Source organism: Triturus cristatus, chromosome 2_2 (genome assembly GCF_964204655.1).
Source record: "Triturus cristatus chromosome 2_2, aTriCri1.1, whole genome shotgun sequence".
Taxonomy (NCBI): Eukaryota; Metazoa; Chordata; class Amphibia; order Caudata; family Salamandridae; genus Triturus; species Triturus cristatus.
The window spans coordinates 580121132-580144868 of NC_140582.1; the positions used below are offsets into that span (position 1 = coordinate 580121132).

The following is a 23737-nucleotide window of genomic DNA, read 5'->3' on the forward strand; positions in this document are numbered from 1 at the left end:
TAACCTTGATCTAACAGTGTCCATATTTGACACATTGGGGTGCCTCAAAGCCTGTTTTCTGTCTGCAAACCGGCTTCTATCTTGCCTGCTGTACTCACTGGGGTGGGACTTTATCACCCAGCGTTCCAGGCAGACATGTGGGGGGGTCAGCTGAGCACTGGAACGCTACTTCACTGCGAGAGGTGTCCTGCAGAGCGGGTGCCTCGCAGCCTGTTTCACTGCCCTCAAACCGGCTATCTTCTCTGCTGTACACACTGGGTTAGGACTTCATCCCCCACCTTTCCAGGCAGTCACTTGGGGCAAACTGAGTGCCAGAGCGCTACTTCAATGCCTGGCAAAGAATGAGCCCATTTCCACCTGTCCATGGCCAGACGATGCTGGGCTGGGCTCACTCTCTTTGAAGCCCATCACCGGTGGGCTGTGCCGGTGTGCGTGTCAACAGGTGAGAGCTCCCACTGTTCTTTGTAATAATGGGCAAACAAAAAACTGCCAGCACTGCAATTGTATCCCGGCCAACCGTGACTATCAACAGTAAGCTTCAGAGGGCGATTGGGATAATCTCCACTGAAATCACTCTTGCTGAGTGCAGGCTTTCTTTGGGCAATCCCCTCCCCCCCCCTTAAATAACATCGTAGACTGTTCCACCTTAAATGATAGCACCTTAGAACCCATTGATACCAGAGCTGGTGCAATGCAGCTGCGCTCCCCGATTAGTGACCATGTTAAAACATCTCCCATTGCTGACAGGGACCCAGAGCCTGAGCCGCCCAGTTCAGTCATCGCTCAACTCACCACTCCGATCCAAGTTGGCCCAGCTGCAAAGAGGGAAAAAGCTCACGGGGTAGAATCGGACCTCTAGTCGTAACAAACCCAACCAGCAGCTATCCCTCCTAGGGCATCAAAGCCAGCTCTGGATGTGGGTTCAACCTACTACTCCCATTCAAACCCAGTCCCAGCTAACTCCAACCCATGATTACTCTTCACATGTTCCCACAGGTTGTTCCTATATGTGTGAGAAATTAAGTTCCATTTTAGTGGCGAAATTGCAGTCAATAATGGATTATATTGACTGCATTGAAAGTTTGTTAGCAGGGTTGGTCAATAAACAATGTGCCAGTAGCAATAGAAGTAGCCCCTTGGTACTAAGTCAAACTATTTGTAGCCAGCCCTGCAAGTTAATGTTAAGCATGCCAGAACCCCCCGCCCCCTGTCCATACCTGCAACATTTTACTCCTTAGTTACGCTGGGTCAGGGTATCCCCCAGGGACCAGATACGAACTCCACAGCAAGCAATGACACGTGTTACACGGCCGAATGAAAATCCCTCATCTATAGGATGACATGATGAGTGTGACAGCACCCCGAATAAGGATATTTTGAACTAAACCACCAGCGGCCTGCCCATATGTTCTAATTCTGGCAGGAGTACCCTCCTTGGGCCTGAGCAACAATAAACTTGGGATCAGCTCTGCAGTAAAACTGCTCATTGGTTAAATAAGAGCAAACATTGTAATGTGAGGAACTTCAAAGAGGTTATTATGGTGAGAAGGGTAAGTTGGGTGGGGCATTCACAGAAAACCATTGAGAGAGATTGCATTGTGGTCAACTTCCGGATCACTTCCTGTATACGAAAAATACTGTATGAAGGAATTTAGTTGTTTTTCTGAATCACAAATCACTGCACTCCCACTTGGATATTTATATTATCTAGCCTCGCTACACCCCCATATGTATACCCCCTGCTTGTTTGTGCCAATAGGTTTGCACCGTTGAACGGCCTTGAGGGTGTAGAATCACTGTCCAGGTTTAAAAAAGTTCAACAGGGTTTAGGATCAAATAGTGCAGTGCTCTCACTCCACTCCGGTGTGCCCTCCCTTACCAATGCCTTGAATGTCTAACAGGATAATCTGCTGAGAATACTGAATTGGAACATTGCTGGGCTTCAGTCGAAGATCGGTTTAACAGATTGGTTATTCTTTATGAAGTGATACAACAAGTTCTAAGAGACCTGGAACGTATCGCCATTTCTGGTTGATGGCTTCCAGTGTCTGTGTCCCTGCCCTACCTTCCTGCCATGGTTGTGCATTGGGGGGGCCTAGATGTGTGGGTAAATATAATTACAGGGGCCGTGCTTGCACCCTTGAATCACCAAACAGCGATTTCTAAGTTGTATCATTTGAGACCCACATAAGCTTGTATCTAGTAAATTTTTACAATAATGATTTCACAAATACACTAAAGTCCCTGCATTGTTTGATTACTTTAACACACCGATAGAGGAAACTACTTCCTCGGGGCATTCAGCTTACTTTAATGTTAAGCTACCGCTTAAGCACAGCACATCATGTATTGTCACGTATCCCTTGCGTAACACAGACCTTAGGAGCACAGATCTGGTATCTCACTTAGCTTTGTGTGATTTAGTTAACGTCATGGAAGTAGCTGGTTCAAAAGACTGCCCCACATACTTAAAGAGGCCGAGGCAATCCTGTGATAGATTATATTTTCATCAAACATAGCCTCGTAGACACACTCCTTCATGGGTCAGGAATCATATCAAACTATGGTGATCATAATCACCTGGAAGCAGCTCTCTTTATAGCCCCCCAGGAGAAATCTAGGGTGGACGAAGGAGCAAGTGACTTCCAACCCTCAACAGACAACCTCGGGCTAGTGTGTAGATTGTCGTACCCTTCCCAGGGAGGCAGCCCACCAGGTACTTGAAGCATTTGATAGCTTATGTGCAAACATTAGGAAAGCACAACTGAAGCCCTTTCGCCCTATAGCCTACTCCCCTAGATGGTTCGAACATGATTGTCCCACAGCTAATCACGTGCTGCGCCAGGCTCTTGCACCTAAACCTATAGACTGTGCGACTGTGTCCTTCACGCGGAAGCATTATAAAGAAGTTACCTTGAAACTCTGGAGGGAAGAACTATTACAGCAGTGGAATTTGCTGGCACATGCAGCCTGTCTGAAAGACAGTAAATCCTTTTGATCCACAGTGTCAGATTTGAGGTGCAAAAATCAGCCAGTTACCTCAATCCCCTGGCATATTGCTAGTGAAACCTGGGAGGCTCACTTTTTTCAAGATTTATGCAGCCCCTCTATCAGATGTTGAATTTGTTACAAATCCCACCAGCATGAGAAGCTTTCATGTAAGCCTAGGTGAAGTAGAGGGTGTGATCAACCAAAGTGTTAGTTTTAAGGCTCCGGGCTCCGAGAGTGTCCCAAACAATCTAATAAAATGTAACACTGACTTCTGGGCACCTTTCCTAATAAACATTTTTTGTATTCTAGATCACTCCCAGCTGGCTTACTCATGGTCCACATCTACTATAGTACATATTTTATTTTTAAAAATGTGATCGATCCCATCCTGGATCTTATAGACCGGTCTCTCTTTGATCTATACCACGGTTCAAATCTTAGGAAGGGTTTTATACAACTAACTTAAGGAGTGGATCCAAGCTGAGTCAGTCCTATATTCGTGTCAGTATGGGATTCGAAACAAACTGGGACCAGTCGAGCAGTGTTTAAATCTGAACTTGCCACTCTGTAAATATAATATTGCAAAAAAAAACCCTCTTTACTTGGCATTTATGGACCTACCTCAGCTTTTGATTGTGTTAACCGCTCAAGCTTTGACATATGCTTATCTTGCATGGGATAGATTAAGTTTTAGTGCAGTTCTTGGCATACTTGCACACCGACATAAGGGCAAGAATTAGAACCTACATACAAGGAAAGGTATCTGGGGATATGAATGTGCATGGGGGGGGCAGGTGTTTCTTTGCCCCTCACTAGTTTATCTTAGATATCAATGAACTTCACCCATTTGTACACACTGTTGCAGGATGTATCCAAAATCAAAAATATAATGTTACCTACTCTTTTATATGCGAACAATGCAGTGCTTATGGCATGTATGCTTAAGACACTGCATCTTCTGCTGCTTGCTTTGGGTTAAGTAGGTGCAACACCACACTTAGTATGTCTTCCAAAGGAGATGCTAGTGACTCTTACTACCAGATACAGTGAACTTTCGTTCCAAGAACTGGAAGCACTGTGTGCCTCTAGAAAGTTGAAGACCGTGAAAGGAGCCAACACTCAACGCCTCCTAGAGGTGGTACTGTTAGATGACCTCAGGAAAACCAGTGGGTCAGATGAACAGGAAAGAGTGGGTGGGGCAGGGACTGAAGATAGGATCTAACCCTGACCAGGTGAAGTCTGATGAATCCCACCTGGACAATTCAAACCTCTCAGAGGAGACCACGGGTGGCTTAGAGGATGCCCCCTTTGATTCTCCGGGGAAGGTGCAGAGTAGACCCAGGAGGTCTAGATCCTCCTCTGCAGAATCCAATGGCTCAGGACAGTCAGTAGGGACCTCCATTTCTAATAGAAGGGGGACATCTTTGGAAAGGGAGTACTAATTCCTTGAGCTTCAGAAAGCTAGGCTTGGGCTCAGGCAAGAGTAGTTGGCTCTTGACCGAGAATCCCTATGAGTCCAGAGAGCTAGGAGAAAGTTGGGACTAGAGTCCTCTGGTGGCAGCAACAGTGTCCCTAGAGTTAAGGAACATTCCTTTGAACATAGGAATCTTAAGAAGATTGTCCCTCCCTACCATGTTGGAGATGACATCCACAAATGGATAACTGCTTTAGAGAGGGACTGTAAAGTTCAGAGGATCCCTCGAGCAGTCGGCAGCTAAGTTGTGGCTCACCCTTGCTGACAAATGTAGAGATAAGCTCATCACTGTTAGAGAAGAGGTTGCTCATAATTACTCAGTTATGAAGAGTGCTCTCGTTGATGGGTTTGGCTTAACCACTGAACAATACAGGATTAAGTTCAGAGATACCCAGAAAGCACAGACCCAGGACTCGGTAGACTTTGTGCATAGTGCTATTAAGGCTCTGGAAGGTTGGTTGCTTGGCAGCAAGGTGCATGACTATCAACGATTGTATCGTTTGATTATGAGGGAGCATATCCTTAATAATTGTCAGAACCAGATTTTGCAACAGTACCTGGTTGACTCAGACCTGACTTCTCCCCAAGAATTGGGAAAGAAGGCAGATAGGTGAATCAGAACCAGGGTGAAGCAGAAAGACCAGAACAATAGTGGTGACCAGAAGAAGCAAGATTCTTCTAAAACTCAAGATAAGTGTGGGGACAAGGGCAAAGACAAGAAAGAGTCTTCTCTAGGGCCCCAAAAACCTGCATCTCTGGGTTGGGGGGTGTGAAGTCACAATCCAACAGGAAAGGCCAGAAGACACCTTGGTGTTACTTTTGTAAGATGAAAACCCATTGGACAAAGGATGCTGATTGTCCAAAACCCAATGCGAACACTTCTAGTCCCACTGCCCTTAGGCAACTGTGCCACCCTAGCACATGTACAAGTGGTGGTACAGTAAACAAGGGATTAGTAGGATTAACCTTGGGTTCTGAGGTGGGTTCTGACTTAGTCAGAACTCCTGATCAGGCTATTTTGGTCTGTGATGGTGGCATAGATCTTGCCACCTTACAGGTCAGTCCCAGTAACCTGGGCAAGTACAGGCAGCAGACTTTGATAAATGGAAAAGAAGTTATGGCCTACAGGGACACACTTGCATGGTGACAGAGAATCTCGTGTCTCCTGACCAGATCATACTTGGACAAATGTACCAAGTGACCAATGCTAGCAATGGCAGGACTGACCATTCCTTAGCAGTTGTTAATTTCAGCTGGGGAGGGGTAACTGGGCCTAAAAAGGTTGTGGTATCTTCAGACCTCCCTGTAGATTGTTTGTTGGGCAATGATTTGGAAACTTCAGCCTGGGCTGAAGTGGAGCTGTGGACTCGTAAAGCAATGAGAGGCATTTCTGCAGATGTGTTTGCTGTGACCAAGTCACAAGCAAAGCAGCTTTCCACTGAATGGGCCCTGTATCCTGGAACAATGAACCAGGTGCCTTCCAATAAGATGAGCAGGAAGGGAAGGCTTAACCTCCCCCCCTCCCCCCCCCCCCCACCACCCAGACTCAGAGTGAGGATCAGTCTCTTGAGGGAGAGGATCAGAGCCTCTGTAAAGGAACTGCCTCAGAGGAACTGCAACCTGATCAGGTTGAGTTCTTGAATGCAGGGGGCCCTTCCAGAGCAGACCTGAGTTTGGAGCAGCAGACCTGCCTCTCTCTTGAACCCCTCAGACAGCAACCTGTTGCTGAGGCTGCTGGGAATTTCAGTGGGTCCCACATGATCTACTGGGATGAAGGAACGTCTAAACTCCGAAGGTAGAGACCCCAAACCTGGTGCCTCCAGAAGGTTGGTTATACCCCAGTAGTTTAGAGGCTTCCTGCTCACCCTTGCACATGACATTCTCCTAGCAGGACACTTAGAGCAAAGCAAGACTTGGGACAGGCTTGCCCCTCACTTTCACTGGCCCCACATGTCTGAGGACACAAATGAGTTTTGCCACTCCTGTGCCATCTGCCAAGCCAGTGGCAAATCAGGTGGCACCACAAAGGCCCCCTTAATTCCACTTCCAGTGGTTGGGGTTCCCTTTGAGAGGGGTGGTATTGACATCATTGGTCCCATGGATCCTCCAACTGTATCTGGGCACAGTTATATTCTAGTGGTGGTGGACCATGCCACTAGATACCCAGAAGCCATTCCCCTTAGGTCGACAGCTCCTGGGGTGGCAAGGGCCCTCTTAGGATTTTCTTTCCAGAGTTGGCTTCCCTAAGAAGGTCTTAACTGACAGAGGTACAAACTTCATGTCCAGTTACATCACTGCAATGTGGAAAGAGTGTGGAGTGAATTACAAAGTCACCACACCCTTCCGTCCTCAATGCAATGGGTTAGTTGAGAGATTCAACAAAACCCTGAAGTGTATGATCATAGGCCTCCCAGAAAAGCTTAGGCGAAAATGAGATGTCTTTCTACCCTGCCTTCTCTTTGCCTACAGAGGGATCCCTCAGAAGAGGGTTGGCTACAGCTCTTTTGAACTTCTGTTTGGGCATTGTTAGTGGTCCCTTGTGTCTGGTGAAGGAAGGATGGGAGTTACCTCTCAAACCTCCCAAACATGACATAGTGGACTATGTACTTGGTCTGTGCTCCTGCATGGCTGAGTACATGAAGAAGGCAGGTAAAAACCTGAAAGCTAGCCAAGAACTCCAAACAGCTTGGCATGACCAAAAGGCTGTCCTGACTGTCAACCAGCCAGGCCAGAAGGTGTGGGTGCTGGAGCCTGTGGCTCCAGGAGCTCTCCAAGGGCAAATGGAGTTGACCCCACGCCATACTTGAACAAAAGGGTGAGGGCACCTATTTGGTGGACCTTGGCTCTCCCAGAAGTCCCCATAGGGTTCTTTATGTGAACAGGCTAAAACCGTTTGTTGACAGGGCTGAAATGGATTTGCTCATGGCAACTGATGAGGGACAAGAGAAGAGAATGACCCTCTCCCTGATCTCCTCTCACAAAACCCTGATGGTGGATTAGTTGTTGGAGTGGCCTTGGCAGGCAGTCTCACTGATCAGCAGCAGATTGATTACAGGAAGGTCCTCAATCAATACAGGCATATGTTCTCTCTGAATCCAAATCAAACCACCCCATGAAGTACACACAGGTGATAGTCTACCTGTCAAGAATAAAATCTACAGGCAACCTGACCATGTCGGAGATTGCATCAGGACCGAGGTCCAAAAGATTCTGGAGTTGGGAGTGATTGACCCGTCAGATAGCCCTTAGGCTAGCCCAGTAGTCCTAGTATCCAAACCTCACACCAAGAGTGGAAAAAGAGATATGAGGTTTTGTGTAGACTACAGGGGACTCAATGCAGTCACTAGTACTGATGTTCACCCAATTCCTAGGGCAGATGAGCTAATTGACACTTTGGCCTCAGCCAAGTTCTTAAGCACATTTGACCTTACTGCCGTATATTGGCAATCAGATAACCTAAGGATGCCAAACCAAAGACCGCATTTTCAACCCCTAGGGGGCATTATCAATTTATTGTGATGCCCTTTGGCTTGAAGAATGCACCTGCCACATTCCAAAGATTGGTGAATCAAGTTCTCACATGCCTGGAAGCCTACAGTGCAGCATATCTAGATGATATAACGGTCTTTAGCTCCACCTGGGAGGATCGCGTGGTCCACCTGAAGAGCGTTTTGGAGTTTTGGAAGCTCTGCAAAAAGCAGGCCTCACTATCAAGGCTACCAAGTGCCAGATAGGGCAGAGTAAGGTTGTGTTGAACCTGGGCCACCTGGTTGGTGGAGGCCAGGTTCTACCTCGTCACAGCAAAATTCAGACCATAATGGAATGGGTTGCTCCAACTATCCAGACTCAGGCCAGAGCTTTCTTGGGCCTGACTGGGTACTACAGAAGATTTGTTAGGATATGAGACTATAGTGACTACCCGGAACGATCTGACATCTAAGAAAATGCTCAAGAAAGTTCAGTGGACAGGCAGCTGTCAGAAGGCATTTGATGACCTCAAGCAGGCCATGTGCACTGCTTCCATTCGGCAAAGTCCTGACTACTGTAAAACATTTATTGTCCAAACAGATGCATCTGAGTTGGGGGTAGGGACTGTGTTGTCACAACTTAATGCAGAGGGCCAGGATCAACCAGTAGCTTTTATCAGCAGAAGGTTGACCCCCAGAGGGAAACGTTGGTCAGCTATTGAGTGGGAGGCCGTTGCTGTGGTCCGGGCCCTGAAGAAGCAGAGGCCATACTTGTTTGGCACTCACTTCATTGTTCAGACATACCATAAGCCCCTCTTATGGCTTAAACAGATGAAGGGTGAAAACCCCAAACTTTTGAAGTGGTCCATTTCCCTACAGAGGATGGACTATAAAGTGGGACATAGACCTGGGAGTAACCATTCCAATGCAGATGGACTCTCCTGATATTTCCACTTAGAAAATGAAGATTCAACTGTGCAAGGTTAGTCTCATCTCCTTACGTTTGGGGGGGGGGGGGGATTGTGTAGGAAAGTAGGATCTGCTTCTATGGTTACCCCCCACTTTTTGCCTGATGCGAAGCTGTATTTTGACTAGTCTGACTGGGATCCTGCTAATCAGGACTCCAGTCTCTCTCTTTTCTCCCTAGATTGTTGTGTTCAGTACTTGGGTACATCCCAGATTGTATACTGGGGTACCCTTATAAGTCCCTAGTATATGGTACTGAAGTACCCAGGGCATACATGCACCAGAGGTCTCCCATGGGCTAATGCATGTATTATGCCACCCATGAAAGACCATTCAAAATGGAACTACAGGCCTGCCATTGCAGCCTGTGTAAGCTGGTGCTAGCACCACTTACTAAAGGTATAGGTTTCCTAGAAGCCACCCCTAAAGCAGGCCTTTACAATCCTGAAGGCAGGGTGCTTGGTTCTAAGTAAGAGAGTGACCCTGCATGAGCAGGACACCCCTGCAGCCTACGGAGTCCATTCTCCCAGGTTGTCAGTGAAGTAAACGTGTGGGAGGTATGATTCCAAGCACTGGAAGAGCCCTCTGTTAGGCTCTCAGTTTTACCGGTACCAGGCCTTCTTGACCCGGACAGCACAAAATAGTTGCTGCCGACCAGAGACACGATTCTGCCCTCCTGCTGCTGAGCCAAGCCCAAGCAGGAGAAGGCAGAACAATAGGCATCCTGTCACAGGGAGGTGTGACCGCCTCCCAGACAGGATTTAGTGTATTGGGGTGGGGTGGGTGCGCTTGCCGGCGCCACTCAATCTGCATGAGGGGCACATTTGGTGTCCCTGTGCATAGTCCATTTCAAACCAATCCTGGGAGCCGTTGCCTCCTGCTTTGGCGCTAAATTGGACAAAGGACATGGGCTAACCTCCCCCCTTTCCAGACCCTCCCCTGGGAGGATCCCCTGAATCTTCCCAACCCTTTCCCTAGGGTACTTAAGGGCTCACCTGGGTGTATGTTCCTAGATTCGTCGTGGGATCTGATTCAGATCAGACACCATTATTCTTCTACCGGCTGGGCATCCTGGACTTCGCTGAACTTCCTTTGGGCCTGACTTCGTCTCTCTTCCAGTCTGCTGCGTCGTCTGTGCCTGTGCATCATACAGGAACCTTCTATGGCCTGTGAAGCATCAAAGACACTTGAAGGAATCTCCCTTGGAGTGAAGGAATCACTCCCCTGCATTTGCAGACACTGCAACTAAGTCGACTGGTCTGCTGATCGTGAGCTCCTCCAGACTCCAAAGGCTCTGCAACACATGTGGTGTTTTTCCACAACTCCAGAGGCCTGATCTGCCCTCTCACCAAGGTTGTGGACAGTATCCCTCGTGGGGGTTGCACTAACTGAACCACTGTACACCCCATCAACTTGCAGTTGCAAAGGCTCTTTGACTCCTTTCCAAGAAGATCTTCGGGCTCCAAGTAGCCCCAACCTCGAGCACCTCCTGTGACCAGAATCTTCAGCCCCACCTGCATCGTGGCTGGCCTCTTTTGGTGAGCTGCTTGAGGTCCTGTCGCGACTCCAGTGCCTCCAGCCAGTGGGTCCACTTGAGGGTCACTGTTGTTTCTTTTGGGCTCCCCTGGTTGCTCAGGCCTGCCCTGACTCCACTGTGCATCTCCTGCTATTTACTGTGTTTCTTTGTGAAAGTATTGTGTGTATTGTGCCTATCTCCAGGTAGGAGATATTTCTATGTGTTGGAGAGTATTATATAATAAATAGATATTTTTATAAATACTTTGTGTGGTTCTTTTTCACTTAATGTATACTATAAGATTGCATTCTGGTAAAACAAGCTGCTGTACACTCCTTCTGGACTAAGCTGGAAGGTTGCTCTCCACACCTACCACTTAGAGAGCTTTCTAAGGTTGTCTCAGACCTCTTACATCACCATATGGGTTGTCTGGACTGGTGCAAGGTGCCCACTTACATTAGTGGACATATACCAGGCCAGCTTCTCACACTAGGATTGGGCAGTTATGTGCTTTTTAGGAGCCTGAATTATGTAGCACCCTCAGTAAAAAACACCTCCAACAAGCTTTGCACAAATATGCACATTCGCAACAAATTGACCGGGAAATGAAGAAATCAAGCATTCTAGCTGTTCAGAGGAGGATTGTGCCAAACAGTACCACCAACTAACTCTGGTGTCAAATTATTGTGCTTCCCGTTGGGTTACGCGCAGAATCTAGATGACAGTGCATGTCCTTGCGATGGCAAGGCAGCACAATCCGTTACGCTTTGTATATTTTTTAAATTTTATGAGGGATATACAAAAAAAATTAATTCTGGTTTTAAAAAAGAAATGCTGGGATAATAGGCATGAGACCAGCTTTTATCCTGTTATTGCAATTATCTGACCTAGAAACTGTTTTGCATGTAGGTTCGTTTTTAAAATCTGCTGTGCAGGCACGAAGCACTATTCTCTCCTACATCTGTTGCTCATATGGCCTCATTTTAGGGATTTTTTAGAACGCTGCTATGTATATTATATATTGTTTTATCAATCACGCTGCTATAACTGTAGGGCTGCTACCTGCATGCTGCTATGTATATTGAGTGATTGTGATAACCTGTGTTCTATTATAATGCGGTTTGACTGTCATGTGTTGCGGTGCAACTTTTATGGATACATGTTACATCCAAATAAAGTTATCTGAACCCGACATATAGGGGCAGTAGTGATGCAATTATTGCTACTGGTGATAAGTGACCGCTCTGGCTTAACACTGGCCATCTGTGTTAAATGTTCTCCATTCGTAGCCTATTTACAGATCTCCAACTCATGAAAGGGGTTTTGTCGTAAGTAACCCGTCCTCTGACATACTGTGGACATTTGTGGTGTAAATCTGGCTGTCGGCGGCAGAGTAGTAGTGGAACCCCGTGCAATGTGATGGGCATCCCATGTTATGGCATGATGAATGGAAGGCCCTGAAGGTTCGATCTGCCCATGTGTCTAAGTTTTACATGGGACTACTTGATGAAAAAGGCAAGTTATGCTTCAGAACCAAATCTGCAGTTACAAAAAATACAAAAAGCTGATATTTTCAGGACAGAAAGTCTTTTGTTCATGAAAATGGTAAGCTTGTTTTCAGGGAGAATTGAACGTATTTATCAAAAGTTAAGTCTGTATTTGATAGCAAAAGGTGTGCACTTTCAGCAACTGTGAAGCTGTTCTTTGGGGAGAAAATGTTGCATTGATGAATCTTAAAACTGATGTACCAGTGATAATTACGGAGAAGGAATATCCAGTGCTGAAGTGCCTTTCTTTATCTACTTCACTTTTATCATTTTTACATGTACTATTTTGCAATACCATATTTTATAATATTCGTGACCTGTACCATGAGCTCATGTTCTGTGTCCGCCACCAGTTTTCCCAGTCGCAGCAGCCGATGTTTCTCCACCACGGCTGTAGTTCTGATGTTGTGCCTGAACGGGTGCATGTTTTCCTTCCTGCTGTTGAAGATCTTGATTGGATGGATACCTATGAAAACAAATTTGAAATCATTTATAAGTTATGGATGTTGCGCAACGCCATCTACTCTTTCTTTATACCTATACGTTTCTTGCCTCGTTAAGTTCACAAAGCAATACATGCAGTATTAACAGTGTGATCTCTGGATTCTCTTGTGCCTGTCTGTCTTACAAGATACATTATTTAGTTTTCACGCATAAGTAATTAGAAAAGATTACTCACCTTACTGTAAACTTGTTCATGTAAGTGTCCATGAGTTACTAAGGGCCTTGTCCTGAATGATCCTGGCAAAGCTCGCATTTACCCTAAAGCACTTGTGCTACCGTCTGTATTTGAGACCATTCGATAATTGTTAAGAACATTGTGCTTCAACAGTGCACGTTCTCCACAAACTATTTTATTTGGAAATATATGCCTTAATCAAAGGTGGAAAAGCCACTGAAAGCGCGAGCTAGGCTCGAGCCAGAGGCCTGGTTCAGGTCAAGGTCCTTTTGAATCCTCGAGCCCAAAACGAGTCGAGCTTTCATGTGGCTTCTGTCTGCCACTCGCATTATACTCTCAGGTGTCAAGAATTAAAGAGAAATATTAACATTTTATGTGAAAACAGAAGGGAGAGCGATTTATCCCTCCAGTGGTTGAACAGCACAACGCGAAACAACAGTACCTGTGATCTATCCCGGTTGCTCTTCTCGCAAATTGTGTGATCCAAAGCCAATATTGTATTGAGCCTCCTTGTTTTGCATTATCCCATATCAGAAATCTTCCAATAGGTGATTTCAGGATGTGTGCTTTGATTCAAGACTATAATGTTGCTCCATCAATCTGAATCTAGGCCACCTTTGGGTTATATGTGGTAAATTACTTTCCTCTCGGTCCAATAATAAGGTATACAAAAAAGTGATGGATGGAATACTCAAATTATTCTCTGCCACTGGTAATTATTTGGTGCTCTTCCCAATCCATCATTATTCTGCTCACCATGCCACCTCAGTTGTCACTGGAATTAGGCTGTAACAGGCTGATGAGTCCAAACTAGGGTGAAACAGGTTCTGGGATGCTAGTGTTATGATTCAGGGTTAACCTGGCCTTCCATTTTCAGCTGGGCTGCTCTCACTGTTGCAGGATCAAGACTGATTTGCATATGTGGGTCCAATCTGAGGCGGCATGGTGTGCAAAACAAGAATGGACTGGAATGCGGCCGGAGAAATTACCAGTGGCTGAGATTAATTCAAGCATTCCATCCGTCACTGTCCTGTATATCTTAGTCCAAAAACGGCGTTATGATCAGGGTATGGGCAGAAATGTTCATGTATAAAAACTATAACTTTATCCAAATATCTCTAAATGTAGCGACTTAATCTGATGTAGTAATGTGACACACGCTTTGAGGTGTTAAATAAATACAGTTTTATTAATTGTGAGAACTCTTTTTTTAAAATATGTTTACATGGTATTCGTGGCATGCTTTGCATCCCAAATATTTGCAGGGCTCAGTTCCCTCACCGGCTGCTGGAGTCAGAGCCGACCCTTGGCTCGGCTCTCCCTAAGAAATGAATGGCTTGCCTATTCGCGCTGCACCCTATGTGGGTGCCTATGTGCAGGCAGGCCCTGGTAAATAAGACCCATGCACCCCTCCATTGGTTGCTCGATTTAGGGTCCGTGGGATCCACTCTTTCCATGTGTGATCTACAGACGAATCCTTATGGGTGTGCGCCATATACTGGGTCATTTATTTTCGGTACAGCCAGGGCCTCTTGACCCGTATACATACTTTCTTTACGCAGAGTATGCTGAATGTCAAATGGGTTCCCTCATTTGTACGGGTCTGAGTCTCCGTGCAAATTAGGGGGAACCTCTTCTGAATGCTCACCCTCTGCACGAGTGGGAGTGGATGCACATTTGGAAATCCCAGGCTGGTACCCTGCAGTGAAACAGCCCACAGGCCCATTCGCAAAGTGTGCGCAGGTAAACCTGTCCCCAGGAGCGCAGTCCCAGGCCTGCAGGCAGCGCAGGCCCCGAGCAAGTCTCTGCAGACATCTGTGTTTGGTAACACGGGTTTATAGTTCCGCAGTGAATTTCAGGGTAAGATGACCTGCTGATGGACATTCCTGTGGCAATGCCGACGCTACAGAAAGCCGCATAAGACCAGTCCCATCTGCTGTACTGTCATTCTGCAATGAAAGCTCAAATGAGCGCCCCTCCACGACGCACATACATTGAATCGACCTGAGAGTGGGCGCTGAGCTCTGCGTGTAAGCGGCCCAGCTGCGGCCGTGACTGCTGAATATTTCATGTACATTCAGCAGAACCTGCTCTTCCAGTTTAAGTGCAACCAAAGAGGGACACGAGGAGCGCGGCCAGAGCATTCCCCGCTGGAGCCGCCCCGTTGGGGCTTTGTATTTTAGTTGTTGTTCTATTGCTCGCCTTCTGGCTCCGGTCTATGCGGCCAAAACAAACAGGACACGGCCAGCCTTAGCGCCCAGTCCCACACTGCTACCGTGCTGCTCGTTGACGTCATCCACCAAGGAGCTGGGCTCGCGCAGATAGAGAGAAGGATTTAACTTTCAGGAACTGCCGTTCTTGGCTCTCTGAACGGTCCTTTCAGGGAGCTGTTCTATCATTATTGTGGACGACTGAGTGCTTTAACCCAGACAGCTGTCTGATACGGGGTGGTGTGGGGCGCCTGTGTTCATGTCAACCCGCCCTTGCAAGGAATAGGTTGAATGATGTCGCTCTAACTAACCCTATGTTGGCCGCTGAGTCACTTGTCTTCCTGGCTAGCATGCAACTAATTGGAGGGTGCGTGATTGTAAATGCGTTGTATTTGTTTTGATTCTATGTGGGAAGTGTTTCCAGGACGTGCGTGATGTTATGGTACCCAGTTTTGTGGAGTGCACTGTCACACACGACAGTATCCTGGCACTGAGCAGGTGAGTCGAGTCAAACAAGGGCCAAGTGGGACTACTCCAAGCCAGGTCTTCGACTTCTTGCAAAATTCAAGTGAGAAGGAGGCTATGTGTAACCACAGGCCGTTCCACGCTTCAGGAGCGAAACAGAAGGCTCAACGCTGGATCTGCATTTCCGTATGCGTGGGATCTGTGCAAGTAGGAGTCTGGATGAGTAGAAGGTTTATCAAGGCAAAGGCGTAGTGCCTTGAAAGTGTGGGTGAGGAGTTTGAATTGTGCACGTTTGTATGGGGTGCCTATGGAGTTCCTTCAGCAGTTGTGTGATGCGAGTGCAGCATGGGAGGTTGATTCTGGCTGCTGAGTTCTGAATGCTCTGCAGACTTCAGGTGAGTTTTTTGTTGATCCTGGTATATATGGTGTTCCCGTGGGCCAACTTGCTTGTGACGAGGGGGTGTGTGACAGTTTTTCTGGTGCTGATTGGGAGCAATTGGAAAATCTTTCTCCGCATCTTCAGGGTGTGGAAGGATGAGGCGGTGACGGCATTGACTTGAGCAGTCATGTCGAGTTTGGTGTTGATGGTGGCTGTGAGATTCTTAGCGTGGCAGATGGGGTGGGTGCTGCTACTAGCTTTGTTTTTTTTCCCACCAGGTGAAGTCCCATGGTGAAGTGCTCTTCCCGAAGATGACAATTAGTCTTGTCAGTGTTCAGATTCAGGCAGTTGGTCTACATCCAGCAGGCATTGAAATTGATCCAGGTACTGGACGTCTTGTCCATGAGGGAGAAAATTAGACGTATTTGTCGTCGGCACATGAGAGTATGTTGATGTGGTGAGAGCAGATGATGCTGGCTAGAGAGATCATGTATGCGTTGAAGTGGATCAGGTTCAGGGAGGATCTGTGCGGAACTCAACCAATGAGGTCTCGGGCGTCCGAGGTGTATGGTGCCAGACTAACCGACTGGGTGCTTACAGTCAGGAAGGAGCAGATTCATCGGAGTGCACGTCCTTGCATTCCAAAATTGTGTAGGCATTGGATGAGAAAGGGATGTGTGTTCCTGTCAAACACTGTGGAGATATAAAGGAGTATGAGGGCTGCTGTGTCTCCTCTGTCCAGAGCTGTGCAGATGTCACCCGTAGCAGCGATTATGGCAGTTTCCGTGCTGTGGTTGGGTCTGAATCCAGATTGAGTGCTGTTGAGGAATTGGTGTCCGTTGTAGTTTATGAGGTGTCTGTTTATGATTTTCTTTAAGACCTTGGCCGGCAATGGTAGCAGGGAGATCTAGCTGTATTTGGTGAGCGTTGAAGAGTCCACAGAGGGTTTCTTTAACAATGGGAGGACAGTTGGCTGTTTTCAAGCTTCTGAGAAGGTGGCGTAAAAGGGGGAGGCATTCAGAATGGGTGTGAGCGTAGCGCTGATGGGTGGCAGTACTCTGGAGTAAGCATGGAGGGGACAGGGGTCTAATGGGACCGCTGAGAGGATGGTCTTCTTGGTGGCAGCAGTTTATTCTGGGGTGATGGCAGGTCATGTGGTTAGCATTGATTCTTTAGATAAAATCAGGAGTCATTTGACATAGTTTGTCTAGTCCGGTATTGAGTTGAGGTTTCTGTAAATGGGGATGATTTTGTTGCAGAATAATTGAGAGAGATTGTTGTAGAGGTCCTGCGAGGAGGTGATCGAGTTGGAGGCAGCTGTTGGTAAGGTTAAATCCTTCCCAATGGCAAAAATATCTTTGCTTCTGTTGGTGCTGGCATCGCTGCGGTCTGCCAGCTCGGTCATTTGGTGGTACGAATCATTTGGTGGTAGCGTTCCAGGACGGATTTGAATGCGCTGCTGTCTGCATTGTCCTTGCTCATTCTTCATTTGCGCTCCAGTGTTTGTAGTGGTATGTCATCAGTCTAAGGTACTCTATGGCCTGGGGTCTACATCTTGTATGACTGAGGTATTGTTTGCAATGTGATGGATGAAGAATGTGAGCAAGAGGAGCACAGTTTATGCCTTTCAGTAAGCTGGCAGCTTTGAGCAGCCCTTGTTTCCCCATCATATTTTTTATGATCATAGTTCACTTAGTTGATTCCTTCACTGCTTGTCCATTCAGGGATATTTTGTTTAAAGTTTATGGTCCTGAGCAGTCGTAGCTTTCAGAGAGAAATAGTGGAGAGATCAGCTGGGATATAATTTGTTAATACCAATCCATTTCTGATTGCCATTGTGAGATCTGAAAAAGAGGTCATAGTATGTAGCTTGTCAGGACCTGCAGTAGCTAACTAAAGTCCTCTATTGGCCAGCGGCATATGGCAGATCTCTTCAGTTATTTAATACCTGTTCAGTTACTGATGGGTGCATTATTGCTGTGGACTGCTTCACTACTGGGTGATGGGCATGACCCACAGCAGCATTGTCTTCTCCTAGTGTAAAAATGTCAAGTATTATAAGGGAATTAATATGTAGTCTGTCTGAACTACAATTGACTGCCAGACCTTTCATCGTTATAGTATTAAAAACGGGCCGACACCTCTAATCTGAGGTTAATTAGAGGCCGGAGAGGACCGACTGTCTACAAAGCAAGTCTCTACATGATTATTTTCTAAACACAGTTAGAACATTGTAATGGTAAGTGCTCATTTGAAAGCAATGGAGTGGCAGTACAACATTCTTCTCTCACTTACTGGGATGCGTAATATCACTATAGCCCTTCTGCCTTAGGTTACAAGTCTTCCACCATGTTTTAGGATCTTGGTGGTGGCTCAGCCCTACTACTCAAGGGTAAAGCATATACTAATCAGTATGCCCCACGGCTGCTGGCTAAGAGTACATAATAGTAATTTTCATTACTCCCTGCCATGTCCCAGGACTTCCTTTATTGAGGGGAGCCCACCTCACAAATCACATTCCCAAACATCTAAACCATCCTTCTCCCATGGCATCACCATCTCTACCTTGGGAGATACCATAAAAAGAGGAACAACCCACAACTCATGTGGAAGTATCTTCCGATACATATGGAGGCCAAATCATCTTGAGGATGCGAGGGTAGGCTGTACGTACAGGCATGAGGAAAAAATGTGTGTGCTGGAGTCTTGCCCTATTGAAGCGCAAGTGGAGCAGGGAACAGTTCTGGCCCATCCATCCTGTCAGGATGGCCCATTCTGCCCACACATTAGCTCTATTGTCTCACTGTCTGGGAGGAATAGACAAAGCCTAACAGCAGGGTCATGTGACCCAGAACGCATGTAGCAGGCACCAAATGGTCAAGACAAGAACATGCAAACCTTCTAAAAGTGGCATTTTCAGAATTGTGACTTAAAATCCGACTTTACCATGAAAGAGGATTTTAAATTACAATTCATTTGAGACCACACATGACATTTCCACCTGTTCTCAATCAAAAGTTAGCACGTATTAAATGTAAGAAGGTAGACTTTGCAAGACTTTAAGACAAATGGAGGAATTTTCTACTATCAGGACATGTAAACCTGAAAAGCACGCCATACTTTTAAAATGTTCAGGGTCTACTTATATGTATTAAAAATGAATGTTTATGCCTGGCAAATGGTTTATTTTGCCCGGTCGTATTGGCACTTTAAAACAACACTGCAGGCTGCAATGGCAGGATTGAGACATGGTTTAAAGTACTATTTTAGTGAGTGGCACAATGCGTGCTGCAGGCCGATTAGTGCCATTTAATTTACAGGTCCAAGGTACATAGAGTACCATATACTAGGGACTTATAAGTAAATTAAATGTGCCAATTTGCTATAAGCCAATTAGCACTGTCTAGCATGCATGGTTTGTGCTAGATTATATTAATTCACTGAAAAATTTCACTTAGAACATCTGAGGCATGCCTTACAGTCTCTCATTTATTCGGGTTCAATAACAATTAGAAAAAAAGTAAACTGGTGGCTTCTGAAGTCTGGTATCTTGGTAAAACATTGGGTAATGAAAAAATCAAACTCTAAGTTGAAAGGTACAAGCTATTCAAAAAATTCCCGCACCAAGCTTGAAAAGAGACATTGAAGCTTCATTTGGCCTTGTGGGCTAATGCAGAAGGTTCATTCCTCATTTTGCCTAACTGGCTGTTCAGTTAAAGATATCTTAAAGAAAACCATACCTAACATGATGGGTACCCTGCACTCTCATAGTTTGCGGAGTTTTCAGAGTTTCGAAGCAATAGTGCCTCAGAATCCAGCAATGGTTTGTTCTGCTTTTGACAAAATCTTTTACATTACAAACATATGTTAGATTAGGAGCAAAATGTTCTCTGTCTGAAACAACTGATAAACTTAAGGCCTGTTGTATATATAATGTATCACAAATAAAGACTTTTGTGTCAATCAGAACCACCTGTATAAAGGTTGTACAAATTATACTAAGAACCAAAGAAGGATGATTGTAACAACCAAAGTAACAAAATATCCTATTCAAGCATCACAAAGTCTAAATAAATTATTAATTGATTACATTTATTATGCCTATGTCAAAAGAATTTTGTTTTATCACTTGTATTCAAAGGACATTAAACATAATACATCCTCATTTCCAATGTTGTACAAAACAGACTTTTATTTATAACATCAATAGTATCTTTATACAGTGAAACAATTAAAAAGTCATGAATAAAAATTGGTTCAATAATACTTCACAAATTCAAAACATAATAATTAAACATAGTATGTTAAAAACAGTTTAACTGTGTCCTCTTGTCGACGTGTTTCGGTGTACTCTGTATTTAATAACACCTTCTTCAGGACCACAACATAAAAACATGGACTGTTCACTATATCAAATTAAAAAAAAAAAATTATATATATATGACTTCCTTTTGTTTTCTTTCTTTCTTCCTTTTAAATTAGAAACTTTTTGCAACTGGAAAGTATTGCATTCCTCTGTCCCTTAATGGAGCGTAAAATATCACTAAAATCTCTCTGTTGTTGTAGAATTCAATATTTTAATAGACAGAGGGTGTTTCCTTCGTTGACCCAAAAACTTAGAATTGACTACAAAGGTTTTTCCCTTTTCTTCTTTTTTTGCGGTATTTGAAACCTTTTCTTAATTAATTAAAAAGGTGACTTCCGGCATTTTTTATCAATCGTTGGAGATTTCAGATTTTCAATATTTTTTCTGAAGATTCCTCCGTTTAGAAATTGTGATGTCTCAATTGCCGGGCTTCGGTGTTGTATATATAGTTCACAAACTGTTAACTAGGGAGTTACATTTTTCTACAATATAAAATGAGTGTTTAGCCTTAAAAAGGCTATGGAGATAGTCCAGTTTTTACAACTCTTTTATTGTTTTTATTAACCCAACAATACAGCAACGGTACAATCATGCATCTGTCTTCAGTGCTTACATCTCATTGGATAGAGTTATAGTTGATCTTACCATTTCGTGTTTTTCTGTTGGAGATCTGTTTGCAGTATGGGTAGTAAATTATGAAAGTTGGCCCCACATTTTGCTTTGTTTCTTAGACAGTTCTTGGCGTAGTACACAGACTCTTCCAACTTGGTGCAATAAACCATGCCCCTGAGCCATTCACTCAGACAAGAGGCATTGTCCAGTTGCCAGTGGTGAGAAATGTCTCTCTTCACCATCAGCATACACCTTTGAGGTCCCTCCCAATTGTCAATTATTCCCAGAAGTGATCATTTGGGGTCTGCTGTTTCCAGTCTAACCACTACTAAATCCAGTTCAGTGTGTTTGTACCCAGTAACCTTTAATAATAGGGTATTCCCGTATTGTGTGAAAGAAAAAGCCTATTGGTGTTTTGCATCAATGGCAGCTGGGGCTGACTCCTGACAATTTTCCAAAGCCTCTTGGGGTTATGAAATATTCTATGGAAGTACTTGAACAGTATTGGGTAGAGATGGAATGATATTGCTTAAGTGTGTTAGACTATTTTGGCCTTGCTCCATTCCTCTTCCTCCAAGTTTCCCAGACCTTGTTCCCATCAGGCCCAAGGTGTTTCAGAGATTCAGGCATATTTAACACCAGTGATGTGTAGAACCTAGAGATACCTTTCCTGCCATGCTGCTCCATGGTCAGTTTTTGGCTCAAAAGGGTTACATTGATGTAGTTTGTCTCTGTATGCTTCGAGTATGTGGCGCAGCTGTATGTAGTGGTAGAAATGGGATTTATGGAGGGAGAATTCTAATATCAGTTGCTCAAATTTTATGTGGCTACTTTTCCCACACATTGCCAGATTTCGATATTCTTATTATTTCCCAGGGTCAAAATTCATCCAGACTCGATACCTGCCCTGGCCATTTTCTGTGCCAGAGGGGCATTTCGCAGATAGGGGCACCCATGCAATGTATTAATTTCAGCACAGGGATTCTCTTGACTGGGGGTAATGTTGTGGGAGCGTATCGCCATATAGCAGGTCAGAAGGGATTCTCTAGCTATGAATGTGCCCACAGGTTTAGAATCAAACCCTTGAGAACCATCCCCCCATAAATAGTTGCTTAGTGAAGATTTTAGTCCTGTGAAGAAGTTTGGTGGTATTTCATACAGATAGATCAGCAGTATGTACAAATGTCATGCAGTGAGATCATTTTGAACGGTGCTTCCTTCTCCATTATGGGCAGTGGGATCCTTCTCCATGCCACCAGGAATTGTCACATATTGTGGAGCTTTGGTGTTATATTTTGGTTCTAAACCCATTGTTAATCTTTCGAAATGTATAGGCCAAGATATTTAAAATGGTGTCCTGCCCCTCACAGTCTAGAAATGCATGGATTCAGTTGATGGTTACTCCTGACTTGAACATAAGTAGATTTTTCCTGGTTCACCCTAAGTACTGAGGGTCTCAATTGACCTGCAAGATCTGAATTAGCCTCTGCATAGTGGGTTTCTGAATATACAGGAGCATGTCATCAGCATAAAAGGATACCCTAGTTTTATAATCTCTTCTCCTCATTTCACAGGAGGACGTTACTTTCAATCAGGGAAAATCACAGATAGGGACCGGAGGTGACACGTGAACATTTTTAAGATTAGTGACTTTAAAAAGGGGCAATTAGGTGTGTTCTGTGTGTGGAGAGGCATTGTGATCCACAGCCTGCACTTCGCTCGACTAGTGTGGAAGCATAAATTTACGAACTGCGTGACACTGTGAACATTCAGAAGCGGGGAAGGATGGTTGTGTGGGCAGTGTTAGCATGGCTTGGAGAAAGGATTTGTTTCTTAGATGGCTGCTCTACACAAGATTCCAAGATGTATGAATTTGTATGTTTGCGATTCGGTAACACGTTTGGAATTGCAAATATATACCTATTTGGAACTAGGAAGGGTCATGTTTAGGACATCCCTTCCTAATACTGAATCGCAGCGGTAAGTAGGAATGATTTGTGACTGAAATGCGGTTGCAAAACATTTACATTTTACCACCTACTTCAAGTAGGTGGTAACCCATTCGCAATTGTGAATGTTCATAAAAAGGTTTTTAATAGCATGTTGTTGTCCCACAGACTACTGCGTGCCCTTGAAAAATGAAAAGAAAACTTTTAATTTTTCTTTTTTAAACGCAGCCCGTTTTCTTTTAAGGAAAACAGGATGCATTCAAAAAATATTACCGTATTTAAAAGCAATCACAGACATGGTGGTCAGCTGACCCCAGCTGGCCACCATTCCTGTTATATTAGCGCTTCCACATGGGTCGCAAATTGCGACCTGCCGTATTACTATGAATGCGACCCATTATGAAACGCTAAATGAAACTCATGGAGTTTCATACATTCAAATAGCGATTACCGAATTGTGATTCGCAGAGAATCTTAATTAGCTAATCGCTATTTGAAATAATGATACGTAGCCCTAAGTTCCTAGTGTAGTCCAGGGCATCCTTGCTAGGCAATTGAGGTACATAATGTGACTGCTTTTAGACTAGAAGAAAGACCCAACTCGATAAAGAGAAGCATTCTAGGAAACCATTTGTGTTCGTCGATTGACTGCTTTCCCAAGAACTGTTTCACTAGCTTCTTTTAAGGATTAAGAACTCATATTTTTGAACACCTTGTTTTTTCCACACGAGGAATGGAAATGATCTTCATGTATTCACAGACTTTGGTAATACTTCTTTTTGACAAATATATTGTATGAAGTTTATTGACCTAAAACTTCATAGGCCCTAAAGAGTTGGAAACTCAAATGTTCTGAAGATATTAATGCTCCTCCAGTTGAATGCAGTGCCCAATTGAATGTCAAGTCAGAGTGGCATTTCCAGTATCTTTTTTTCTCACTTATCCCATTCCCCTTTTTATTGGCCTACTTCTAACCAACATATTATTCTGTGTGTGGTTGGCAGTACATTCAGAGATGTTAAGAGCTCTTACATTGCACCCAGTAGATTCTGACAAGAAAAGAATAAAAAATCATGCAAGATGGGAAAAGCCAAGCTGAGAGGAGGAAAGGAGCGG

At 44.8% G+C, this 23737-nt stretch overlaps 1 protein-coding gene across 1 annotated transcript in view; it reads right to left on the reverse strand.

Moving 5' to 3' along the window:
- The window catches only part of SPMIP2 (sperm microtubule inner protein 2), a 409864-nt gene that overhangs the window by 32867 nt on the left and 353260 nt on the right, over nt 1–23737 (reverse strand). Inside the window, exon 4 of the mRNA XM_085641738.1 lies at nt 12285–12427. Coding sequence (XP_085497864.1) covers nt 12292–12427 — 136 coding nt within the window. The 3' untranslated portion in view covers nt 12285–12291. The remainder of the gene's footprint in view (nt 1–12284; nt 12428–23737) is intronic.